The 22,837-nt window shown below is 36.3% G+C and overlaps 1 protein-coding gene across 6 annotated transcripts in view; it reads right to left on the bottom strand.

Annotated features, from left to right (window-relative positions):
- Window positions 1-22,837, bottom strand: part of LOC145666574 (tubulin polyglutamylase TTLL13-like) — a 211,565-nt gene that overhangs the window by 64,792 nt on the left and 123,936 nt on the right. For all 6 annotated transcript variants that reach the window (XM_081733930.1, XM_081733929.1, XM_081733932.1 and 3 more), the window contains one exon: window positions 18,146-18,327. In XM_081733930.1, the coding sequence (XP_081590056.1) occupies window positions 18,146-18,327 (182 nt within the window). The remainder of the gene's footprint in view (window positions 1-18,145; window positions 18,328-22,837) is intronic.

Here is a 22,837-nt window from a genome sequence, read left to right as displayed (position 1 = left end):
TTCTTATTTAAGCATTAAAACATTATTATCTTCTAAACATTATATTGAAAAGTAATGATTTTATGCCAAATCATAGTAATAAATGATAATTTTGGATAGCCCCTCGCCGGCCAACTACTACTATCCACCTATTATTGCGCGCACAAGCACAACCACCCAACATATAAGCACGCACATTAAAAATATGTGTTGGTTCGGAAAGTATCAAGTAACCTTTTGTTTATAACAATTTATTGTTATACCTTTGCAGCTTTTAATATAAAACTCGAAACATTTCAGTATACTTTGAAACTTCTATTAGAAAAGAAAAAGAGATTGACTATTAGGCTCATTTCACCTTCATATTACACACTAATACACATATAAGTGATACGAAAAATACTGAACAGAATATTCAAATAATGAAATTTTAGAATAAACTGATTTGTTTTTCTTCCACGTTCCAACGATACTATATATACCACTTCACTTAGCACTGGGACATATTGAATTTTCGATGTAAAAGTTATTAGATTCTCATTTTAAACACACACAACTAAAAAAATATAAAAGTACCCAACAGAACATTATACTACATTTTTCGGAATGAACTCATTTATTTTGCTCTTTTCTTCTAAGTCCAACAACAACACTAAACGTATTACTTCCCTTAGCACTTGACTATCATTTGAACTTTTAATGTAGAAATTTTTGATGCTCATAATAAATAGACAAAACTGAAGAAAATACTCAACAGAATATTGAACTACTTGTTTCTTAGTTGTTTTTGAAAAAAAAAAAATCTTTCTTCCTAGTTCGAATACTGAATATATTTCACTTGGTTCCAATAACACTGAGTATATCATTTCATTTAAAACTTAGCCATTATTTTAATTCTAAAAAAAAAAAAAAAAAAAAAAAAATGTTACATGTCATTCCCATTATAGTTTAGTACAATTCGAACACAATACTCTTAATCACACTAATATTCATAACTTGAATGGTCTTGTAATTTGAGGGTGTAGTATATTTGAAGTAGTTTCTCCGAACGTTCGAAGCTGAGCCGGTTCCTTGTGACGTTAAGGACAAAGGACCAACTTGAGAAAAGTCTTTCAATTTGCGCTGAAGATGCTGGGATGTTCAGTAATTTCATAGCAAATTCCGACAACTCCTTATGTTGCCGAGTAGCGAAATACTAGAATGTGCGTGGTGTTGTAATTCCCTTCTTCATAAGTTCTTCAAATTTTCCCCGATATTGCTGGTAGCTAGTTATTCCTGAAGGGCCGAGGTTTTCCAACAGAAACTCCTCTACTTGTTCGTGATGCTTTTCTCAGACATTGCAGAAAGTCGTCACAAATGGAGACCACAAAGACTAACAATTGTTGTTATATTGCACAATAGTTTCTCCCACGGCTTCTCTAGCATAAAACTTTTCTCGATTACAGAGGGTTTAAAACATGAAACATGATGAAATGGGTTTTGAACAGTCACGCGTGCAAACCGTATTATACAATGCTCCTTTACAAAGCCAATACAAAATTTCCAGTTTATGCTTACGGATTAAGTTTTGCAAAATCTAGCTAGATTCCATACAATTTTAGGAAGAATTTTTTTAAAGCTCAGCGCGTAGAACGTTTTCTTTTAATTTGTAGACCTGTTTCTAATTTTTTACGTACTTTACGTACTTTACGTATTTTACGTAAATTACGCGTTTTTTACGTGTATTTTACGCGTCACGTAGAAAACCTTTTTTTACGCGTAATTACCCAACCCTGGTGGAAGCATAAAAAAAATCCCATGATAGTCTCCTTTAGGTTAAAGACACGATGGGTAACAAGTCAATGATTAAGAACAGGGAAAAAAATCAAGCAATATCAAGCCAATGACATACACTTTATGCTCAACACCTCAGGAATGCCAACCTCCTATACTATTCAACTTCATTCAAAATGGAATATACAGAATGGAAACATCGTAACAAAATGCAACTTATTTATACGATGTTCAATCATGTTTAGCCTGTAGCTTGTATTCGTCGTGAAGTGGAATGTAGAATAAAATTAGTGAATCATTTCCAGAGGATATTATACAATTCTTCACGTAGTGCGGTATTTACTTCCTTTAGCGATGATGCAGGAGGAAATGTGTGCCTAATTCTCTTCTCTACGACTGAGCGTAGGTGTTCTATAGTGTTAAAATCAGGGGAGGTATTGAAATTTATCGGAATATTCCTCACCCCAGGCCTGAATAGCTCTGGCTGTGTCATCTTGGAAGACAGCGTTGCAATTACACGAAGATCAAAACATCACGCTATCTGACTTTACTCCGCCACTTATCATCTGGAATGTGCTGTTTTCCGGCCAAACTGATTCGTGTTGTAGGATGTCTTCACTCCCCTCCCCTCTATAGAGGATGCAGCAGGCGGTTATTGTTTCAAAGCATAAAATTTCTGTTTCACACCACTGCAAAAATGGGGACCCAACCCTTGTTACATACGATAATGGTTGTAAATGTTGCCATATCCTCAATTACATTACAGAGAAGAGGATATTTAGAATTTATTATTATTATTATTATTATTATTATTATTATTATTATTATTATTATTATTATTATTATTGTTTTTCAGTCATCTGAGAGTTGTCTCTGATATTTAGATGATATTGAAAGGAGAAAGAACAGTGATGATGTTCTGAACGTTCTCTAGAATTCGGAATTCCTTGTTCTGATTTTTTATATGCACATTGGGTGTGTTAGAAGGTATCTTTTTCTTATCATTAAAATGTCTTGTAGTAAAACAAACCCAAAATGAAATGAAATGAAATCTTTAAGTTTTACGTCCCACGGTTATGCCGGTTAGGCTAAAGGAGACGGTGATGATGAGAGATGAATGAAATGGTGGAATGAAGAATGTGGGAGGAAACGGGAGAACCCCGAGAAAACCCACGAGCACGGTGTTTGAAAACAAACCCAAGGACAAGTGGATGTAATATATTTTGATATTTCTAAGGCTTTCGACAAACTTCCTCATGATATTTTAATCAACAAACTTAATTCATATGATTTATCACCAATTTTATCAGATATTTTACTTCATATTTAACCTGTAGAAAATTTGTTTTAAGATATAAAGGTCATGTTTCTGATACACATACTTGTGTGTGTGTTCCCCAGGGTTAAAATTTAGGTTCACTTCTGTTTCTCTTGTTTGTTAAGTTGATTTTGAGTTTAACGTCCCTTTAAGCACTGAGGCTATATGAGGCGGGACCTACTAATTAACGTAGAATCCGAACTACATGAGCTCCCGCCGAGAATCGAACCCGAGTCTCCCACGCCAAAGTCGCGTACGCTAATCGCTTAGTTACTGACCTAACAGAAAATATTAATTGTTGCTATCGACAGCGGGACGCTCGTCAAAGCAAGAACATTAAAACATTCACTTTATTAGTTTTTCCCACTCAATTCTGGTGAAAAGGACATAAGTTAGCAACAGTGAAATCAGTCTTATCGTCATTTTCGACTCAGAGGCCCCAAAGTTAATTTTGTCTTCGTATGTGTGTGTGCCCAAAACAATGACTCTTTGTTCGAGAAGTTGCTCAGAGACTCTTTCTGCGTCGGTTCTCACGAGAATAAAAAGTCGCAAGTCACCCTAGTTGCCCAAGTGACATCTAAACTAATTCCCGATTGGACAATTTTTGGTCATCAACCAATGGTGGACATTGTTACATCAAGTGAATAGTTGCTGGTCATGTGACCCACGGTGACCAGAAGAAGCGCAAATCAGTTGGGAAGTTATGATTAAAACCTCCACCACGGGAAAGTCGTGTGTGGAGCTACTCCAACCAAAAGACTACCGAAGAAGGGTGCATCCGTCAATAGGCCTAGCGTGTGATAGTAAAGTCAGAGGCCATTTCGTATATTTTTGCTCGTGAATCGTACAGTTAATTACGTCAAGTGTTCGAGCCAGTGATGAAAATTTTCCGATTCATAAAAACATACTCCACTTATTCCTACATCGTTGTTTATCCGTGATGTGAGGTGGAAAGTTTTCTTCTATATTTTTCCGAAAAATTTTCCGTTCTAAACAAATATCAGTGATTAAGTAACAATTCCTCAGTGATCATAAAATTGATTGAATTCATGTATAGAAATGTTAAAAAGTGAAAGATCGTTTAAAGAATCTGAAAATTTTAATGGCTCAGATAATTTTCAGTACTATGTAGGAACAAGTGAAACAAGTTTTCATGAATCGAAAAATTGTCTGTCCTGTATGGAAAAATCGAAAACTTTTTGAGTCGGAAAATTTTTTATCATTTTTAAGCAAAAAGTAAAACAACTTTTTGCGAATCGAAAAGCATTATTGCTCTGTAGAAACAAGTGAAAGGAATTTTCATAGATCGGAAAATTTTCATTACGATGTAGAAACAAGTGGAAAAATTTTTCATAAGCCGGAAAACTTTGGATATTATGTATAGTGATGTTAGGTAAAAATTTTTCCACTATATTTGTTCCAATAAAATTTTCCGGTTCCCGAAGCTAATTGGAAAATTTTGCTAACTAACTTTCCTCTACAGGAATTCAAGTGCTCAATGTGCAGTTAAATATAGTGGAAAATTTTCCATCTAATATCACTATACATAATATCCAAAATTGTCCAGCATACGAAAAGTTCTTTTCTACTTGTTTCTACATCGCAATGAAAATAATCCGATCTATGAAAATTCCTTTAACTTGTTTCCACAGAGCAATAAAACTTTCCGATTTACATTTTGCTGCAAAATGATGAAAATTTTCCGACACAAAGTTTTTCAATTTTTCCATACAGGACAGACAATTTTTCGATTCATGAAAAATTATTTCACTTGTTCTACATAGTACTGAAAATTGTCTAAGCTATGAAAATTTTCAGATGCTTTACACGATTTTTCACTTTTTAACATTTCTAAACATGAATTTAATCAATTTTATGATCACTGAGGAATTGTTACTTGATTGCTGATATTTTTCTATACTCGCCGCGACCTTATCCTGATAGCCGAGATACGCAACTTCAATTCGGGCGACTCCGCGCACGTTACATAGTTCTTCACGTTACATACGTAAAACATTACTTAGGAGATCAATTCAAAGAGCTAACTGAGTTCAAGTATATAAAAATGTTAATACAGAAACAATATTTAAAATAAAAGGTACTAGATTTATTAGTAACTTGTTATGAAAATGACGTCACGACTCAGAATCGGAAAGAGAGAAGGAAAGAAAAGAGTGAAAAGCCGGTAGTTAAGATGCGAGTCTCTTGCAAGTGTTGCAAGATTATAAACTTGAAAAATCTTATATCAAAAACAGAAGACCAGTAAAATTAGTTAATTGATCAATGTTATAAATCGTCCACAATGGATAGGAAATGGCTTATTATTTTTATATGATATATAAAGTAAACACAGTTGTTACCCCGTAAGAAACTCCTATGCCCGCTGATAAATGAAACAAAAGAAAGAAGGGGACTCATAAGTAACTTTTGCAATTTTTGTGCAGAGAGTAACACTGCTCTGCCAAATATCGTCTTCGCTGTGCGTTAGTGTGGGTACGTGGGTGTAGTGACACTGAAACCATGGAGAGTGTTAAGGCGAAATTCAAATCATGAATGAATACGAATTACTATCATCTCAGTATTATCGCAAGCACGAGGAAGGGAAACCTCTTTAAAGTTAAGCAAAGTAAATTGTCATCAATGTGTACGCTCGACCAAGAGAAAAATATGCAGACAAAACTGTTGAAGAAATTGCTGATATGATTGTTGCCGGTTCGCGGCTGTTTACTCATTGCTAACGTAGAGTTGCTGTGCTTTGAGAAAGAAAACAATCGTATTTTTAATTTATTATGTGGGAGGGTGGCTGCAAGTATGTTTCTGTTTGTGATTGACGTTTTCCACGTAGATATCCTTAATCAATTGAAATGAACAATCAAAATAGTTTTCATGCTCTCGGGTTTTAATTGTGAGGATTGCAAATACATCACGTGCGAATTTCCAATACATTTATTACTATTGTCGTGTCTTCATGAATTATTAAAAACAAATAGACCAAGAAACATATTTTTCGTTAGCGGCAGGAAAAGGACGAGAAATCACCGCTTCTCGCATATCAGCTGAGACTCAGAGCAGCTCCAGTTCAAACTCTGGCGATTGAGAACCCAACCAAAACACACACATACAAAGGATTCCCTGCGAAAAGGTTCGCGCGCCAACATGTACTAATGCGTTTGTGATTCGGCTCTCAAGTTAACATTGCGTTTAGTATAGAACAGAAAATTTTCCGGAAAAAATATAGCGGAAAATTTTCCGAAATGGAAAATTTTCCACCTCACATCACTAGTTCGAGTATAGTTTTAATTACCAATTGTTTGAAGAAGTTGGAATTTTCAACTAGTTGGATACAGTGCGCAGTAGTTTTTACGAAGAGTTTGCAAAGTTGTCCTAAGAAGTCATTGGCCGAGCAGTGGAAGAGGATAAGTCACGCCACAGATCGAAACACAGAGGAAAAATCGTAAATAATATCAGTACCTTATGTTTGATGCCAGAAGAATTCAGTGCTTTGATTGCCCGAGGAGTGTTTTCTTTAGAATCGTAGTGAGAAGAAAAAGATTACATATTCACTCGGCACGCCAGCTCGTAATGTGTCATTAAAAGAAAGGGGGGGGAGGGGGAGAATATAACGAACAGTGAGCAATTGCCTATACATAAATCATTCTTTCTAAGCCACTTACGTTCAAACTCATTTGTATAGTTTGTTGTTAATTCGAAAGAGAAAAGGAAAATAGATAGTTTAGTTAGGGCAACAAAATTAATATCCAACATTCTTATTTAATGGCCGTATATTGATTAACTGATGTAGATATTGCTAATACCTTTTGTGGTGTTCTTGCATATGTTTAGTATCATTAAGTTGTGACAACCATAGTGTAATGTAAAATGTAAAGACAATCTTAAAGCGAAAATATGAATGGTCAAACATAGTTGCTATTTGAGTAATCATTTGCTTTTTTGAATTATAATCCTTTATAACGCGAGGTTATAGGTTGCGGGATGTACTTCGCATCCGCCATCAAAGTAGTGAGCTATCCCTCGTATTAGGCATAAACAGAAAAAAAGAAAAAGTAATTAAGTTAATTCCAATACTTTGATAGCTTTGACAACCGACTACGTTGCCCACCAATTTTCATTTAAATCTTCCCAAGTTTAAATGACAGTGTCCTGGTGGGGGAGATGAATGGGAACTTTATATTTTCAATACGTCTCGATTGTGAGTACAAGGGTAAATAGACGTAACCTCCTACACCAGCGATAACATTGTCAATTTCTTATGTATGCAGACAATTTGAAGACTGATCGTCTATTAACAATGTTTATGATTGTGTTAAATTACAAAATAATATTAATACTATTGTTACTTGGTCAAAGGTTAATGCTCTACCTCTTACCACGTATATAGCTTGTCAAAAGTATTCTATATCGTGTTCTAATTCGTGTTAACACACATAATAATAGTAATAATAATACCAGATTTAATAAATGGTAGTACTTGTTATCTGTCACGCGGATTATAAATTGATTAACTTAAACCTATTCATGTAGCAAATATCAACTTACATCTAACATGCAAGTTACCCAATACGTGTGTAAAGGAGATCGGTGATTTTAATAGTATTAAAGTAGTTCAATAATCACAATTATTCCTAGTCTATCAATTTATTCTGACATGTAGACTAATAAGACAAAGTCGGCTAGATTGGTTCTCACAACAAATTTAGAATATCTACAATGATGCGAGACATGAGAGAGTGCATGAGAACTGAACCAATCAGCTTGGATGATTACATGAACATTTACAGAAAGTTACATAAATTAATTAGAAATCAAAGTTACTAGTTAACTTCTGTCATTCTTAACGAATTTTATATTGATTTAATTGAACTAATAATAACCATAATCAAACCAAGAGTTAACTTGTAACAGCATATGTAAATCCAAATAAACATAAGCATGAATATAACTCCTGGCACAAAGGCCTAAGGTACGTGAGGAATATAAATCGGACCAATGCTACTACTGGTAATCATTTAATGCTTAGCAGAAAACAATAAAAAAACGATCCCAACTTAGATGATTGTATCCATACAGCAATCCAATAGTAATACAACAAGACCAATAAATCACTAGCGACTTAACGGACTCGGTTAACGCGACTAGCAAGGTCTCGTCGATTAAAGACAACTCATCATCTGGTAGAATTTACCAGAGCTTATATACACAATTTGTTCTTCACTTTACATCTTTCTGTTCTCTATTTCTGGACTATCCTAACCACAAAAGATTGTTTTCTGTGACGTCAATACGGAAGTCCTGGTTTCTATCGTCACAAATATTTTGACAAAAGGTATACATTTATGTTACACAAATAGTTTCTGTTTTCCCTTTCACTTCAAGTGTTTGTTTCTAAAAGTGGTTTGTATCCTTGTTGTATCCGTGAATACACTTTCAAGACTCTTAAAATAAATTGTTTATGAAGACACTAAAAATTTTGGTCTAGTCTATATTCACGTAACACTCCTCCACTTAAAAACGTACTATTGAGTGTTCCTGAAATGGACACCAATAATTAATTTTGGTCGAGTCTTTGCGGGACATCTTGTATATAGCTTGCGCTGGTAAGTGGAGTAAAACACTAGGGGAATACACAGTTCAACGGAATCACCACTGTTTTAAACCTCTGAAGTATTAAATGTAACATCGAAGGCATATCATCACAACATGTGGATAAGATGACAGACAGAGAACACAAAAGAATAAAAGTGAAATAATGTATCATTAGTGGTACTAAATGAAAACAACACACAACAATCATCATGTTAGTATTAGACCAATTATATAGTAGCATCAGAACCAACTAATATACAGTGTTTATATGATCAAGGTTTATGACACATGAGGCACGTAGACCTTTAAAACAATTACTTAACCTAATTCTGTTATTCTCTCGAATGCAAAGTCGCCATCACAATGAAATAGTTAGGAAGTGATTAGCTAGCATTGTTAATGAGAAGGTAATCGTTATGAGAATGAAAGGAGACACAAGAGACCAATAAATGAATGTACACTAACTTACAAATGGCAGAATACATATATATATATAAAGAGAATCTAAAAGAATGAATCTCATCACCAAACATCTGTACAAAATTAATCATATTCTTGTTGTGTGGCGATGATAATAGGGACTCGTTAAGGGTGCAGTCATAGAATCAGAGGACACAGGGATGGACAGGTTCGTTTCTGATAGACGCAGCAAAGATGACATTAACACAGTAGTGTCTGTTATAGCAGGATTTGTTCTACTGCGGAGAATATTCCTGTAGTGAGCCGTTATATTAGAATTGTAGAATCGAGAGCGAGGTCTTGAGCGTGCGTATTTGTAGATGCAAATATATGCAATTAATGCGGCGATGAGAACCAACGTAGCAAGGCTTGCACATGTAATTATGAATGTATTCATATCAATAAGCTGTGCTGCTTGCACCAAAGGAAGTCACAGGATCCACAAGGTATACCTGGAAGGAAAATATATCCGTGATACGGAAGTGTACTGTAAGGTGAAGGGTTTATGAAGCAATATCCATAATGAAAAAGGATCTACAAAAGATTATTATTGGCCTAAATCATAATAATGTAAAAAAGTTAGAGTGCATTTGATTTTCCAGATTCTTTCGATATGTCTAACCAAAGATAGTTTATGTTGGCAATTTCCGTGGAAGCTATAGTAACTTGGAACGGCGAAAGGTAATTTTAGATTTTTCACACAGTAATCGCTGAGTCAAGGTCAACTGCACATAGTTTCACTGGTGACGTCACACCGTTACCATCTGGGTGAACCAGGAAATGATGCGTGGGTGCAAATTGCTTGCATACAAAAGCAAGGGGGTGAGGGCCTAGTGAAAAAGCAGGGGTAAGAAACCTTGTCCAGGAAACTCCTGTCTGACGCATAATTGCAATACAGAATTCTTGAGCAGTCATAAACGTGAGTGATGGGAAGTTACTATGGAGTGCCTGCAAATGAATTCGTATCGCGTCAAGTTCGATTTGTGTATCGGGCAACGAGACCGCGAGTGTTGAATTTCTGTTACTATTTGGAAGGAAGTACAACATTTACTGGTCAGTACCAACATATATTTCTTTAGTAGTTTTTTTTAGAAGATTTTCACGGCGTGAAATAAATCGTGAACTGGTGTGTACAAGAAGGGAATTCGTACCTGGCAGGAAATGCATTCAAAATAGGGGATCAAACAAAGAACTAGAATACAACGAATAAGGGATGGTTACGGGTAAGAGTGGACCACGACCTATGTCGTGCTTTTTATGGGCGTTTTTCTATTGTTTAATTGTGTTAATTCGGCCTATGTCGAATTCATAGCATTAAGCTCTTTCCTTCTTAATATACTAGAGAATGCATTTACTACCTATAAGTAATACGAATATATGATCATTGCAATGTACACTCATGTCCAAAATGATTATTGCATATCTATAACTGTCTTCTTGTAAGAATATAATTTGTTAATAATTTTGCAGGGTACTTTTAATTCTTATACTATGTGTATAATTGGGAAATGTATATTTGTGGTAAATTTCATAGGGAAAGAATTATAAATACGAAATAAAACGAAATGTTGCTTAATGGACGAAAAAGTTTTATTTTCGTTTTATTGTTTTTATTTACCGCTCTTTTGACATGAAATTTGCCACATACATGTCTTTGTAGATTATACACATACTAACATTATAAGAAATACCGGGCGAATTCGTTATCAAATTATATTCCTACAACAAGATATTTATAGACATGCGACAATAATTTTGGACATGAGTGTACATTAGTTTTTTCTTTTTTTAAGAAATAGAATTTTGACTGAGTTTAATTCTTATAAAAACGATTTATACGTATAACTGTACTTTCAGGGGGGCAAAGGGAAAGAAAAAAAATCATCTTTTGCTAAGCAATCTAGATATTGTGCAATGTTCTTGTGTAAGATCGCTTTATGATTCGGGGGAACACGGGTGAGTGTCCCATCTGCTATAACGACGAGGAAACATAGAGCTTATTAGCCTACAGGATATTTTGATATTTATGCAAAATCTGTCATCAGAACGAAACGTGTCGTCCATGAAGTTGTACTAACGTCCAATACTTTATGTGTGGACAAGTGTGGTGATATTATGTGATGAGTGTATCAGGGTACTATTCTCGTATTTGTTTCGTAGCATAAGTTGGAGCCTAAAATTCGTGATGAAACAAATAATACCCACGTAGTGAGAAACAAAATATGCGATGGTGGGGAGAAACGGTGTAGGATTATTCATGCAATGGGTTAATGTGCATACATGCCATTCGTTATGCAATAGTATCAACAGCACATCACAGCTTAACGTACATCCACAGTGGAGTTAAAGATGGCGCGAGTCACATCTTGTGTTAATTCACGCTGCGGGTGGTAGCAGTGAAAGTCTGCAGCTCGTGTCTGAGTATGCTACAGTAACGGGAGAGATGATGGGGGAAGGGAGTGTAATGTGGCTGTAAGAAGAGTCATCACCATTCAGCAGCCAATTCACAGTAATGTTAGCTGCCTAGGCGGGGAGGGGCAATTTACATACCGAGCAAGGTGTATCGTACCGAACTCAGTGCTGCCGACTTGACTGATATAAAATTCGCATGGAATACAATACACTTATCACCAAAGTAGCTATGACATCAACCAATTAATCCTTTTTTTTTTTAATAACAGAAAGGGTAGAATAAAACTACTGAACTTAACCAGGAGTGCAAGGGTGGGTCAAAACGTGTTTAACCTTATGTGAGAACGCAAAATGAAATTATAAGTTCGAACATTAAGGTTTCCATTGTACAATACACTCATATACATGATATCACATTCGTCCGTCATCATGCTGACTGCACGTATTGTCTGTACTTGGTTACGAACTCCGGACCAGGTCCATCGTCAGGTATATACAGTTTAAGGCGCAATTTTGTAATCGGTACTTGTTTGTCACTGATGGTGACTAAAAGTATGAATTTTCATCAAAGTTACTCTGGATATCATAAGTGCCATCATAGAGTTGCTGGAAGCTCTTACAATCTCCAGGCTTGGTATATAATAGCTGAACTACAACCTGCTGACCGGGTAGGAATTCAGCTGGGACTTTTTGTGAGTGAAACTTCTCTTTTCGGCGCTCAAAGATTTGATTTCTTCTGTGCAAAACGTAATCACGCATTTCACGTGCTTATGTCAGCCTCGCGTGGTTGTTGATGTGGTCCTCAGGTGCGCTTAACACACGATCAATAGCGAACAGTGGCTGAATCCCATATAAAATTGAAAATGGACTCACACCGAGTTCAATGAGTGTGGTCTTATTGACATACGCAGTAGCAATATAAAGGAAGTCAGGCCAGCGTGAATGCTGATCATTAGTAAAAGAACCGTAGCGCATTTTGAATGTCTCCAATTCGGCTCTCGACGTGACCTAACGACTGCTGGTGGGCGGGGAGGGTCTACTTGATGTCTACTCCCATACTCTCCAGAAATTGTTTTGATGGATGTGTGGCTGGTCTGCCGGTCGAGATACACAAGAGCGGGGCACGAGAAGGGGGTCACAATGTGATCCATGAAGAAATTAATAAACGCGTCAGATATTGGGGACTTAATAGGCGCTATAATAACGTAACCACTGGCGTGGTCAGTCGTTAGGTAGAAGTATTGGTACTTCTCTGGTTTAGATGGGATTAACCGTCCAGCTAGATCGATGGAAAAACACCGTAGGGTAGTACTCTGGGGCAATTGTTGCAAAGTCTCCACGGATGGGTGGTAAGATCGTTTGAATAACGAACACTCACGGCATTGTCGCAATTTACTATGAAACCATTTTTTTTATCTGGGAGAAGTAATACTTCGCCTTCAGGAGTTGGCATAACTTAATAAAACCAGGGTGTGTAAGTGAATGCGTATGAAAATCTGTGAAGATAGAATCCCTTAGTTTGTTCGGGACACAGATGATAAGTATCCTGTGGAATGGCTTTGATCTTCCTGTAGAGAATGCCATTCGAAATAACGAATCCTTTTTGCCATTGCTTGTACTGTCGGTGTGAGGCGTCTTCCGACTGCAATGTTTGCATAACTTTACCGAAAAAAGAATCTTGGCGTTGTAACTCACCAACATCGACTCGCTTGTCAAGAGCTAACATGTGAAATTCGTGGGGAGTTTCATCAGCTTCTTTGATGGTTTCCTGTGAAACTGGAAGTGGGTTATGACTGAGCATATCACTTAAGTCGTTATTCTGGCCACCAAGGTGATGTATCAGGAACGAAAAAGTACTGAAAAAATCTCGCCAACGTTGAAGTTTTCCACTCAGATGATACGAACTTTTGAGGGCTGTAACTGCTCTGGAGTCGGTATAAATTATGAATTCCTGACCTATAAGATATTTACAGATTTTTAAAAGCCAGAATTAACTGCATATAGTTCGAGTTCGTAGATCGGTGGAGAGGTTTTTCGTAGAGGGTGGCGCGACGATGTGAACTGCACCGGATAACATTCAATGTCCGAGGAACGCTTTTGCAAGGGACAAACCCCTACCCCAACTATAGAAGCATCAACCACTAATGCATTGGTGATATGAGTAGTAGTATAAATTTGGAGGAGGGGTGGGCTTGTCAATGCATGTCGCATCTGTTGGAAAGCCTCGTCGCGTTCCGGCGTCCAAATTAACTTCTTAGGCACACCTTTTAAGGTATCATAAAGCGGTGCCAAATTGATAGAGATGTTTCCAAAAAAAAATCCGCGAAAGAAGTTAACTGGCGCTAACCACAATTGTTTTACAGTCGTGGGTTTGGGAATGTTCAAAATAGCCTCAATTTTTGCCGGGTCAGGTTGAATGTAGTCATTCTCCACAATAAAATCACAACATTTCAGTCGTGTAACGCCAAAAACGGATTTCTTGAGATTGAACAGTACGGAATACTGTTGTGCAGTAGCGAGTACCTTGTCCAGTCTCTAGAAGTGTATCAATCCTTGGTGCGTGAAGATACAGATCATCGACGTACTCGTGAGTCTAGTGGGGTCTACGTGTTCAAAAATATCGCGTAAAACGCGCTGGAGCATTATCGTGCTATTAACATACCCCATGGGCATGGGTGTTAGCTGATACATGGAATGCTTCAAATTAAGTGATGGAACTGAAAATGACGTAAACGGTCTATCTTATCCAATGGGATTTGGAAGAATGACTGGGTGAGGTCGAAGGCACAGTAGTACTTTGTGTCGACCAAGTTATCGATGACGTCCGGCATATTGTCAGGAGTCACGAATAGTGAGCGAGTGCAAATTCAGTCTTCTGAGGTCCAAGCATATACGAAGGTTATCTGAATGAGGTTTAAGGATCACCAGTACATTATTTCGCGTCGCTGAATCGCTAAGTTCAATAATTCCCATCTCTAAAAGTTTGAGGATTTGTTCCCGCGCTTTTCCTCTAAGGCGGTGTGGAACAGTGAACTTAGAAGAGCGTAAAGATTCCCGTGATTGAAGGTCTAATGACGCTTCATAAGTCTCAATATGAGAAAAGTCTACATCTTACCGTCTGAACGCTGTTGCGTACTTAGTCAGCCTATCTCTAAGCTGTTGTTGTTGGTGTGCCGTAAGATCTGGATTAATGTTAAATTTGGACCGGTTAGTAAGATGTACTATTTTTTCCATTTGCTGTTGTACCTTCTCTTGCACTTGCTTCATTGTAGGGGTAAATACCTTTCTAATGGTATTTACTTGTGAGGTTTCTGGAATGTCAGCTAGCTCAGACACAATAGCCAGAGGAGTTCCCTTATGAAAACGTTTGGGCTTAGAAGCCAAATTTACTATTGTAACCACGAGATTGTCTCTGCTGACTGCAGTATGAGCAATGAAACAACGCTTGAGATTCCTGTTAATAGGAGTATGTATGTGAACATCGGTAAAATTAACAGCTAGCGGGATTTCAAAAGGAACAAACGTCACTGAACGGGGAGGGACTGTGGTAACTTGTTTACATACCAAATTAAGATGTGTGTTTTCACCTGTTGCAACTTCAGGGCAACTTACTGGTCCCTGAGGGTGGATGTTCTTGGTTAGAACGGAACCCAAAATGACGTAAGGTGAGCGTATCGGTCTGGTATTCGATTACTGCTTGATGCATTCGCAGAAAATTGTTTGCCAAAATTATTGGAAATTTTAGAATGGGAATTAACCTGAACAAAACAGTGAATGATTTACCAGTTAAAGTAATTTTGATGTAAGCGGCATGTGTAAGATACATTGGCTTATCGCTGATATTATATATTGAGGTCTTTAGAGGAAAAGCAGACACGTTTTTCGGTAGAGCTGTCCAGGGCAGGATCGGATTCAGCTCCACTATCGAGAAGAAAACGCTTCTTTACGCCACCCAAATAACCTTGCACATACGTTAATTGACCATCGAGGTGCAATGGTAGCGTGATGGAAGTTGTAGCAGAAGTTGCGTGGTGTATCGCTGTCGCTGCAGGGGTGGGAGAGGAAGAAACCGCCATGGTTCCTACGCCGTTCCTGTTTTTGGTCCAGCAGCGGTGCTGGAAGTTTGCGGTGGTGGGACCACCGGGGGCGGCGGTGGTTGGTAGAATGCATATGGAGGAGGAGGGGTATCCATAGTATGGATACGGTGGTACACACTGAGGGTATGGAGGGGGGATTCGACCTATGTATGATTGGCAATTATTCTCAATGAGTCGCTTATGAGACGAATTCTTTTCCTCTTGCTTTTGGGTGTCTGCTTCGCGGAGCGTACTGGGTTCGATTCCGTTCCTTTTGTTGAGCCCTTATCGTTCTTATGTCCATACTGTTGCCATCCATAAGAGCACAACTGACATCGTTGACATGTCGGTTGTGCCTTAGAAGGGCGGTTATGCCACTGGTTACAGCCATTGGCAGAGGAATGTGCCCGTGGTGTTGGTGGACAATAAGAATTTTCCGCAAAGTTTATATATGAAGTCGATGAGTTCGAATGAAATTGTAACTGGACGTCACAAATATTTTGACAAAGGTATACATTTCTGTTGCACAAATAGTTTCTGTTTTTCCTTTCACTTCAAATGTTTGTTTCTAAAATTGTTTATATCCTTGTTGTATCCGTGAATACACTTTCAAGACTCTTAAAGGTTTTAGTCTAGTCTATATTCACGTAACACTCTGAATCTTAATAAAACATGTTGTGTATCTTTTACTTCAAAAACTAATCTTGTTCATTATAATTATGTTGCTGATAATGTTTCGGTCTAAAAGTTTGTCTCTATTAAAGATCTGGGTATCACCTTTGATTCCAAACTGTTACTTAATAAACATCTGGAATGCATAGTTTCTAAAGCTAGAAGAAACTTAGGAATCATAAAATGTATTTCTAAAGATTTTTTCCTTCTTGAAAACCTTAATTCTGTACTACGCTAATGTAAGAAGTCGCCTTGAATATTGTAGTAGTGTTTGGAATAAAGGAGTTCAGTATACTTTCAGAAAGATACCGAAGTAGTTCAAAACTTGTTTCTATTATGGTTAAGATGGAAATTCAGTTTTATCAGAGTAAACTCAGGATGAAATTAGGAATCTTCTTTGTCTACTTAAACTATCTGCGCTTAGAACTTTATATGATATTAAATAACTCCATAATGTTTTGACTAGCAAATTGCCATTAATTGAGGCTGTTAGTCTTGGTATCCCTAACAGGTCAATAAGAAATTTTAGAATTTTCAAATCTATTTTTAGTGATGCTCTGATATATAAATGTTCGTCAAATACCAACAATTTACATATTATTGATGTCTTTACTCTTGATTTTCCTTCTATTCAAAGGAAGTTTATAACCTACCACTTATCATAAACTATTTTTTGTTGTTGCATGTTTTAATGACACTGGTTCCTATTTACTTTGCCCGTGCATGGTTGTGTATTTTATAATTTGATTGTAATTTTAGTAATATTTTACTTCATATTTGTTATAATGTTACTTTAATTCATGTTTTTATTTTACTATTATTATATGCATGTTTGTTATTTTTGTACTATTCTTGGGAATTATAATTGGACCGAGAGTCTTTAATTCCCTGATATCAATAAAACAAATAAAAAATATATTATTACTAAAACTCGAAAGGTGTTTCACAGAAAAAAATAGCAGAAGTTTTCAACTGCCGAAGAACTCAGATCCAATAAATTTTGTAATGCTAACTCCATTTTGAAACAATGAAAAGGGAACTAAAGTAAAGACAGAATGATTTCGTAAATTGACGAAGGCTATTTACCAATTTACAATATAGGTTTAATTTTTGAGGCTCTTTCAAAGAGATCTTTGATCCAACGGCTCGATCAATGTAAAGGAACCACGTCAGAAACGAACACAAAAAAGTACACAACCTCATTCGTAGTACTGTACTGTACATGTTTCGTATTTTCAGCAAATATAAGGTATTTTAAATAATGAACGAAAAAAAAATAAGCGACTAATTCTCTTATGTCCGATTTTCAATGGAATAAACAGTGATCGCTTAATAAAAGTTCCATTGAAATTGCCTTTTATATTTGATCTCCTAGGAATTATCAGAGAATTTTTCAGTTTCTTACTACTTTACATTTATAGGTCTATGAATATAGAGCAAGCAGTGGTGACTGTTGAGGAAAGTCACATCAGTAAAAATTTTAATGTTACTGCTATAAGAAAGGGAAGGGAGTTTACCTAATGTACCAATTCTTGTATAGAACTTTCTTCTCTTAGTTTGTAAGATAACAATTAAATCTTTAAAGATGTTGTTTTCCTCAAGAGCAGCAACTGTTATAGGGCAAGAATAATAACCCAGGAAGAATAAATATTCAGGTAAAATGGATGAAACTAGCTCGCTTAGCTTAGTATGTGCCATTTTGCCATATACCCTGATGAAGTTAAACTCAGTTAAGCTGAACTTCAAATACCTGAGTAGTAGATAATATTGATAATTAAAACCCATTCTTCTAGTTCTTTTGATCTGAATGTTCCTGATTTGTACATAAAAATACCTTAACATGTTTACTCACATATTTTGCTTTAGTAAGGCCTTACTCAACAGCCTTTGCCGAACTTGCTTTCGATCTTCATCCATAATTTTCCTACCCACATGACGACTTAAATTAAGAATGTTAAATGTATCTAGCAGAAGGTTCTCTTTAACGTCACAATCTATTTTGGTATCCGTATGGTAGCTTGGTGAATGGTTAACCTGAAATATTAATGTAACAACCCATGAACGAGTGTCACTTCAAAAATACACAATAGGAAACAAATTTATAACAAATATATAAATACATCTCTCTTCAGATGAGAGCTGGATGAGAAGCAACATGAGCAGTAGCCAATCGTACACGATATTCAGCGTAGGGTTGCCGGATTGCGGATTCCTCTTTCCCTTCTCGCTCTTTCTTCACCTAGCATTATATCAAATGAATTGACAACATTATTCATGTCAGAAATATTATTCTAATAACATTTAGAATAGTCATTGTATATTCTGAAAATATAAATATGAACTAAATTAACTATCTTTTAATTTGTACCATTAGAACTATGTAATTCAGCACAGATGAATTACACAAACGAAATAATTCTAAAGCCTCTGTTTGTATAGTTTCAGAAATTACGTTTTTGCATTTCTTCCAATGATACGTATTTTTTACCTTTTTTAAAAATCCTGAAACAATTTAAAAGACAGACAACTGTTTTTTACAATCATTTTCTATAGTTCACGAAAACAGAATGCCAATTTTATTTAATAAGAAAGAATTCCAGAAAAGTCATACGAGTAACGCTGAGGAGCCTTGTTCTCGCCCAATTGTATCAGCTCTCCTCGTCTCGAAGCAGACAAGTTTGTTTTGGGCGCAACAATTATTGTACTATTCAAGTGCCTGCGCGTTTGCTCAGCAATCATAAGTTCATATGTTGAGTACAAGAAAAGAGAAGAAAATGGATGATGAAATAGTCAAACGTGAAACGCGAAGAAAAGAATCATATTGTCTATAACGGACAAAGAAATGTTTAAAATTGTTATTTGAAAGCCTTAGAATCTTCTACTCTCTTTGTTTACACTACTTATATTATACACATGAAAATGTTAGTTTAAAAACACTCAGTTACATATAAATCTCCACGTAAAGAGAGCCCAAGCAAAGTTTGTATGTTATTTTGTTTAGTATCCTGTGATAGGGTATGAATTCGATTTCATAAAAGAGGGAAATATTGAACAAAAACTTGGATCGAAATCTACTATCAGTTAGGTGAGAAAACGTATTCTAAAGATTTTCAAAATTGTTTCATATGGAAACATTTAAAAGTCTGTATCATGACAACCAGTTGACACAGAAGCATGCAGAGTGCACGTATGTGCTCACAATTCATCTTTCTACTTACTAAAGACAATAATTAATATAGTAATACGGCCTTTCTAGTTAGTGCGTCTGGTATTGACAACATTAGAATGATGAGAAAAGTCAGTATACACTATCGCTTGCCAGAAATTGACAACATCGCGTAACTACAATTGCAGAGAGCAGACAGCCCACTCAAGGCCACTTATCATCTGAAAAGTGCTACAATTAGGGTGAATTCAAAATTCATTATTTTAAAATGTCCTTATTTACTTAAAAAATATTACGATATCACCACGTCACAGGAAGTATTAATGATTTTCTGCATTGTTCAATCGCAGCGCAATTAAAATTTGGAAATTCTCAGTCAGGATAGGCTATGCCAAGGTTTGATTCTGAGGCTTTCGGATTAGTAGAAAAATGCTAGGATGATATCCTGGACGTTTCCCCCACTTGTTATATAAATATATTACTATCCGGAGAAAGAACTATCAAAATAAATGAAGAAACTTTTTACCAATAACGGTAATAGATACTTGCCTTTCAGGCAAAAAAGTGACTTCTGTTAGGATAATTCTATGGATTACGATGTCTTTAAAATTTAAACTTTGAATTGTCGAATTACAAATCGAACATGCTACTCCATACTAAGGTTTAACATTTCGAGGTATGGTTTATGTCGTTAATTTTCAGATTTAAAAATTGTGTGACTACAGGGAAAAAGTTATCACACATTTCGAGCTACAGGCATCTCCCTTATCACAATTAAAACAACAGATTTTATTTTCTCCCTATTTTCTCACATGGAGGACGACCCTACATGTAATGTGGGTTTCTGTCACCACGGCTTAGAGCGTCCTCAGGTTGGGGATCAGGAAAGCCTCTAGGTATAGGGGTTAGCTGTGAATATACTGAATAAGCAATCGTGGACAGACGACAAGGAGTGGTCCTCCAGCTTGGGGGTTTGGCTTAAGACTAACAATCTCACCCTGTAAAGAAAGATGCTTGTTCAGACATATTCACAGAAGCCTCAGACCATGACAAATAATTGGCACGAACTCAGCGATGTAAAATGGACATGGGATTTGGAACATGGAATATAAGAAGTCCTCTTTGGGAATACGCGTTAACATCAGTAACGAATGAATTAGAGAAATGTAGAACGAATCTAGTAATAGTTCAGGAAGTCGGATGGAAGGAACGGGAGCAGTGAAGTCTGGAAATTTTACGTTCTTTTACGGGAAAGAAAATACAATCACCAACTACGAACAGGGTTTTTCGTTCACAAACGAATATTACCAATTAAGCGGGTTGAATTTGATAACGATAGACTTTCTTTTACTACTCTTAGGATGTCGGTATTGTGATAATTGTTATAAATGGACATGTCTCAACAGACGATATGAAAGACCGGGTATTTGATTAACTCCCGTGATATCATATGAAAATTCTATTAGGGGATTTCAATGCGAAGAGAGGACAAAAGGATATTTCTAAACCGATTACAGGGGACGAACGTATCCGTAAGGAAAGTACTAACAACGGTATTAGACTCATAAACTTTACAACATCCAAAAACCTCATCGTAAAGAATACCGAATTCCCACACTGGACCTCATCAGATGGAAAAATACATAATCAAAGTGACCATGTTTTAATAGATAGAAGAAGACAGTCTAGCATAATTGATGTTCGGTCGTTCAGAGAGCTGAGTAGTCACTACCTGGTAGCAGCGATAATAGGAGAGATATTATCGTTAAATAAAGGGAATATTGAACATCAGAAGACGAAGAGATTGAAGTATCGAATAGATTCTCGGTTTTAAAAGGTGCGGAATGCATTAGTGTACAGAATATTTGGGTTGAGTTGAGTTGATTTTTAGTTTAACATCCCTTTCAGCAGCGAGGTTATGAGACGGGACCTACTGATTAAAGTCGAATCCGAACCACATGAGCTCCCGCCGGGAATCGAACCCGGGTCTCCCACGCCAAAGACGCGTACGCTAACCGCTCAGCCACGAAGGTGGAGAATATTTGGGTTGAAATTAGATATAGCATTAAAAGTTCAGCAAAGGAAAAATTGGAGCACACGGAAATACGCAGGAACAAACCATGGTTCGACCAGGAATGCACTACCTATCAGAGAAGAGAAAACAGGCAAAATTACGCTGGCTGCAAAATCCGAACGAAATAACTACAGAAAATTTCGTTGACATCAGGCGGGAAACTTTCAAAACTTTAGGACAAAGAAACGCGATTTTTTGAAAGCTAAAACTAATGATCTTAATGATAATAGTAGAAACAAAAACATTTGTAACATGTTTAAGGAAGACTATCAACATCGTTCTTATATATCAAAGAAAGTCGACGGGACAATTCTGACTGATACAGACAGCATTTTGAAAAGATGGAAAGATTTCTTTGACGATGTGCTTAACACGAAGAAAAAAATAATGTTTGTGCCAAAAAATAATCCACACAGCAGAACCGTATATCCCAGAACCTAAACGAACAGAAGCAGAAATCGCTATAAAGAAATTAAAGAAACACATATATCCAGTTGTATACGAAATTCCGGCTGAGATAATTTTTACTGGAAGGAAAAAATTATGGAACAAAATACACTAACTCATTTTCTTATTCGGAACCCAAGGAGGAATTTCCACAAGAGTGGAAAAATCATCACTGTTCCAATTCAAAGACGACAAAACTGACTGTAACAATTATCAAGGCATTTCTCTTGTCAACACAATATAAAATTTTCTCAAACATTCTATTAGCAAGATTGATCACCTATACAGATAAAATTATTGGAGATTATCAGTGCGGATTTAGACAAAACCGATTAACTATCGAGCAGATATTTACCATTCGACAAATACTCGATAAAATGGGAATACAATATTCCGGTACATCAATTATTTATTGATTTTAAAAAAGCCTACGACTCGGCTAGGATGGAAACATTGTACAACATTCTTATGGAATTTGAATATCGAAAAAGCAAGTTAGATTAATTAAAATATATTTAAATGAATCCGAAAGTAAAGTCTGAGTTGGAAAATTTTTGGCCACGAGCTTCCACGTCGAGAATGGCCGGAAGCAAGGAGATGCGTTGTCGTCATTATTATTCACCTTTGTTCTGGAGTACGCTATAAGGAAAACCAAAGACACCAACCAGGACCTACAGCCGAATAGTATTCACCAGATTATGGCGTATGCTGATGATGCATATATAACAGGGGATGATAGGCAAACAACAGAAAGAAATGCAGAGAAAACTAAATACATGAAAGTTTGTCGGGACCATAATATTGCAAGTTATGGCTGCGTTAAAATATTAAATAATACTTTCGACAAGTGGATACTT

Source organism: Thermobia domestica, chromosome 12, assembly GCF_964235325.1.
Source record: "Thermobia domestica chromosome 12, izTheDome1.hap1.1, whole genome shotgun sequence".
Classification (NCBI taxonomy): domain Eukaryota; kingdom Metazoa; phylum Arthropoda; class Insecta; order Zygentoma; family Lepismatidae; genus Thermobia; species Thermobia domestica.
Note: the sequence above shows the minus strand (reverse complement) of the source record. Positions and strands in the feature narration are given on the sequence as shown.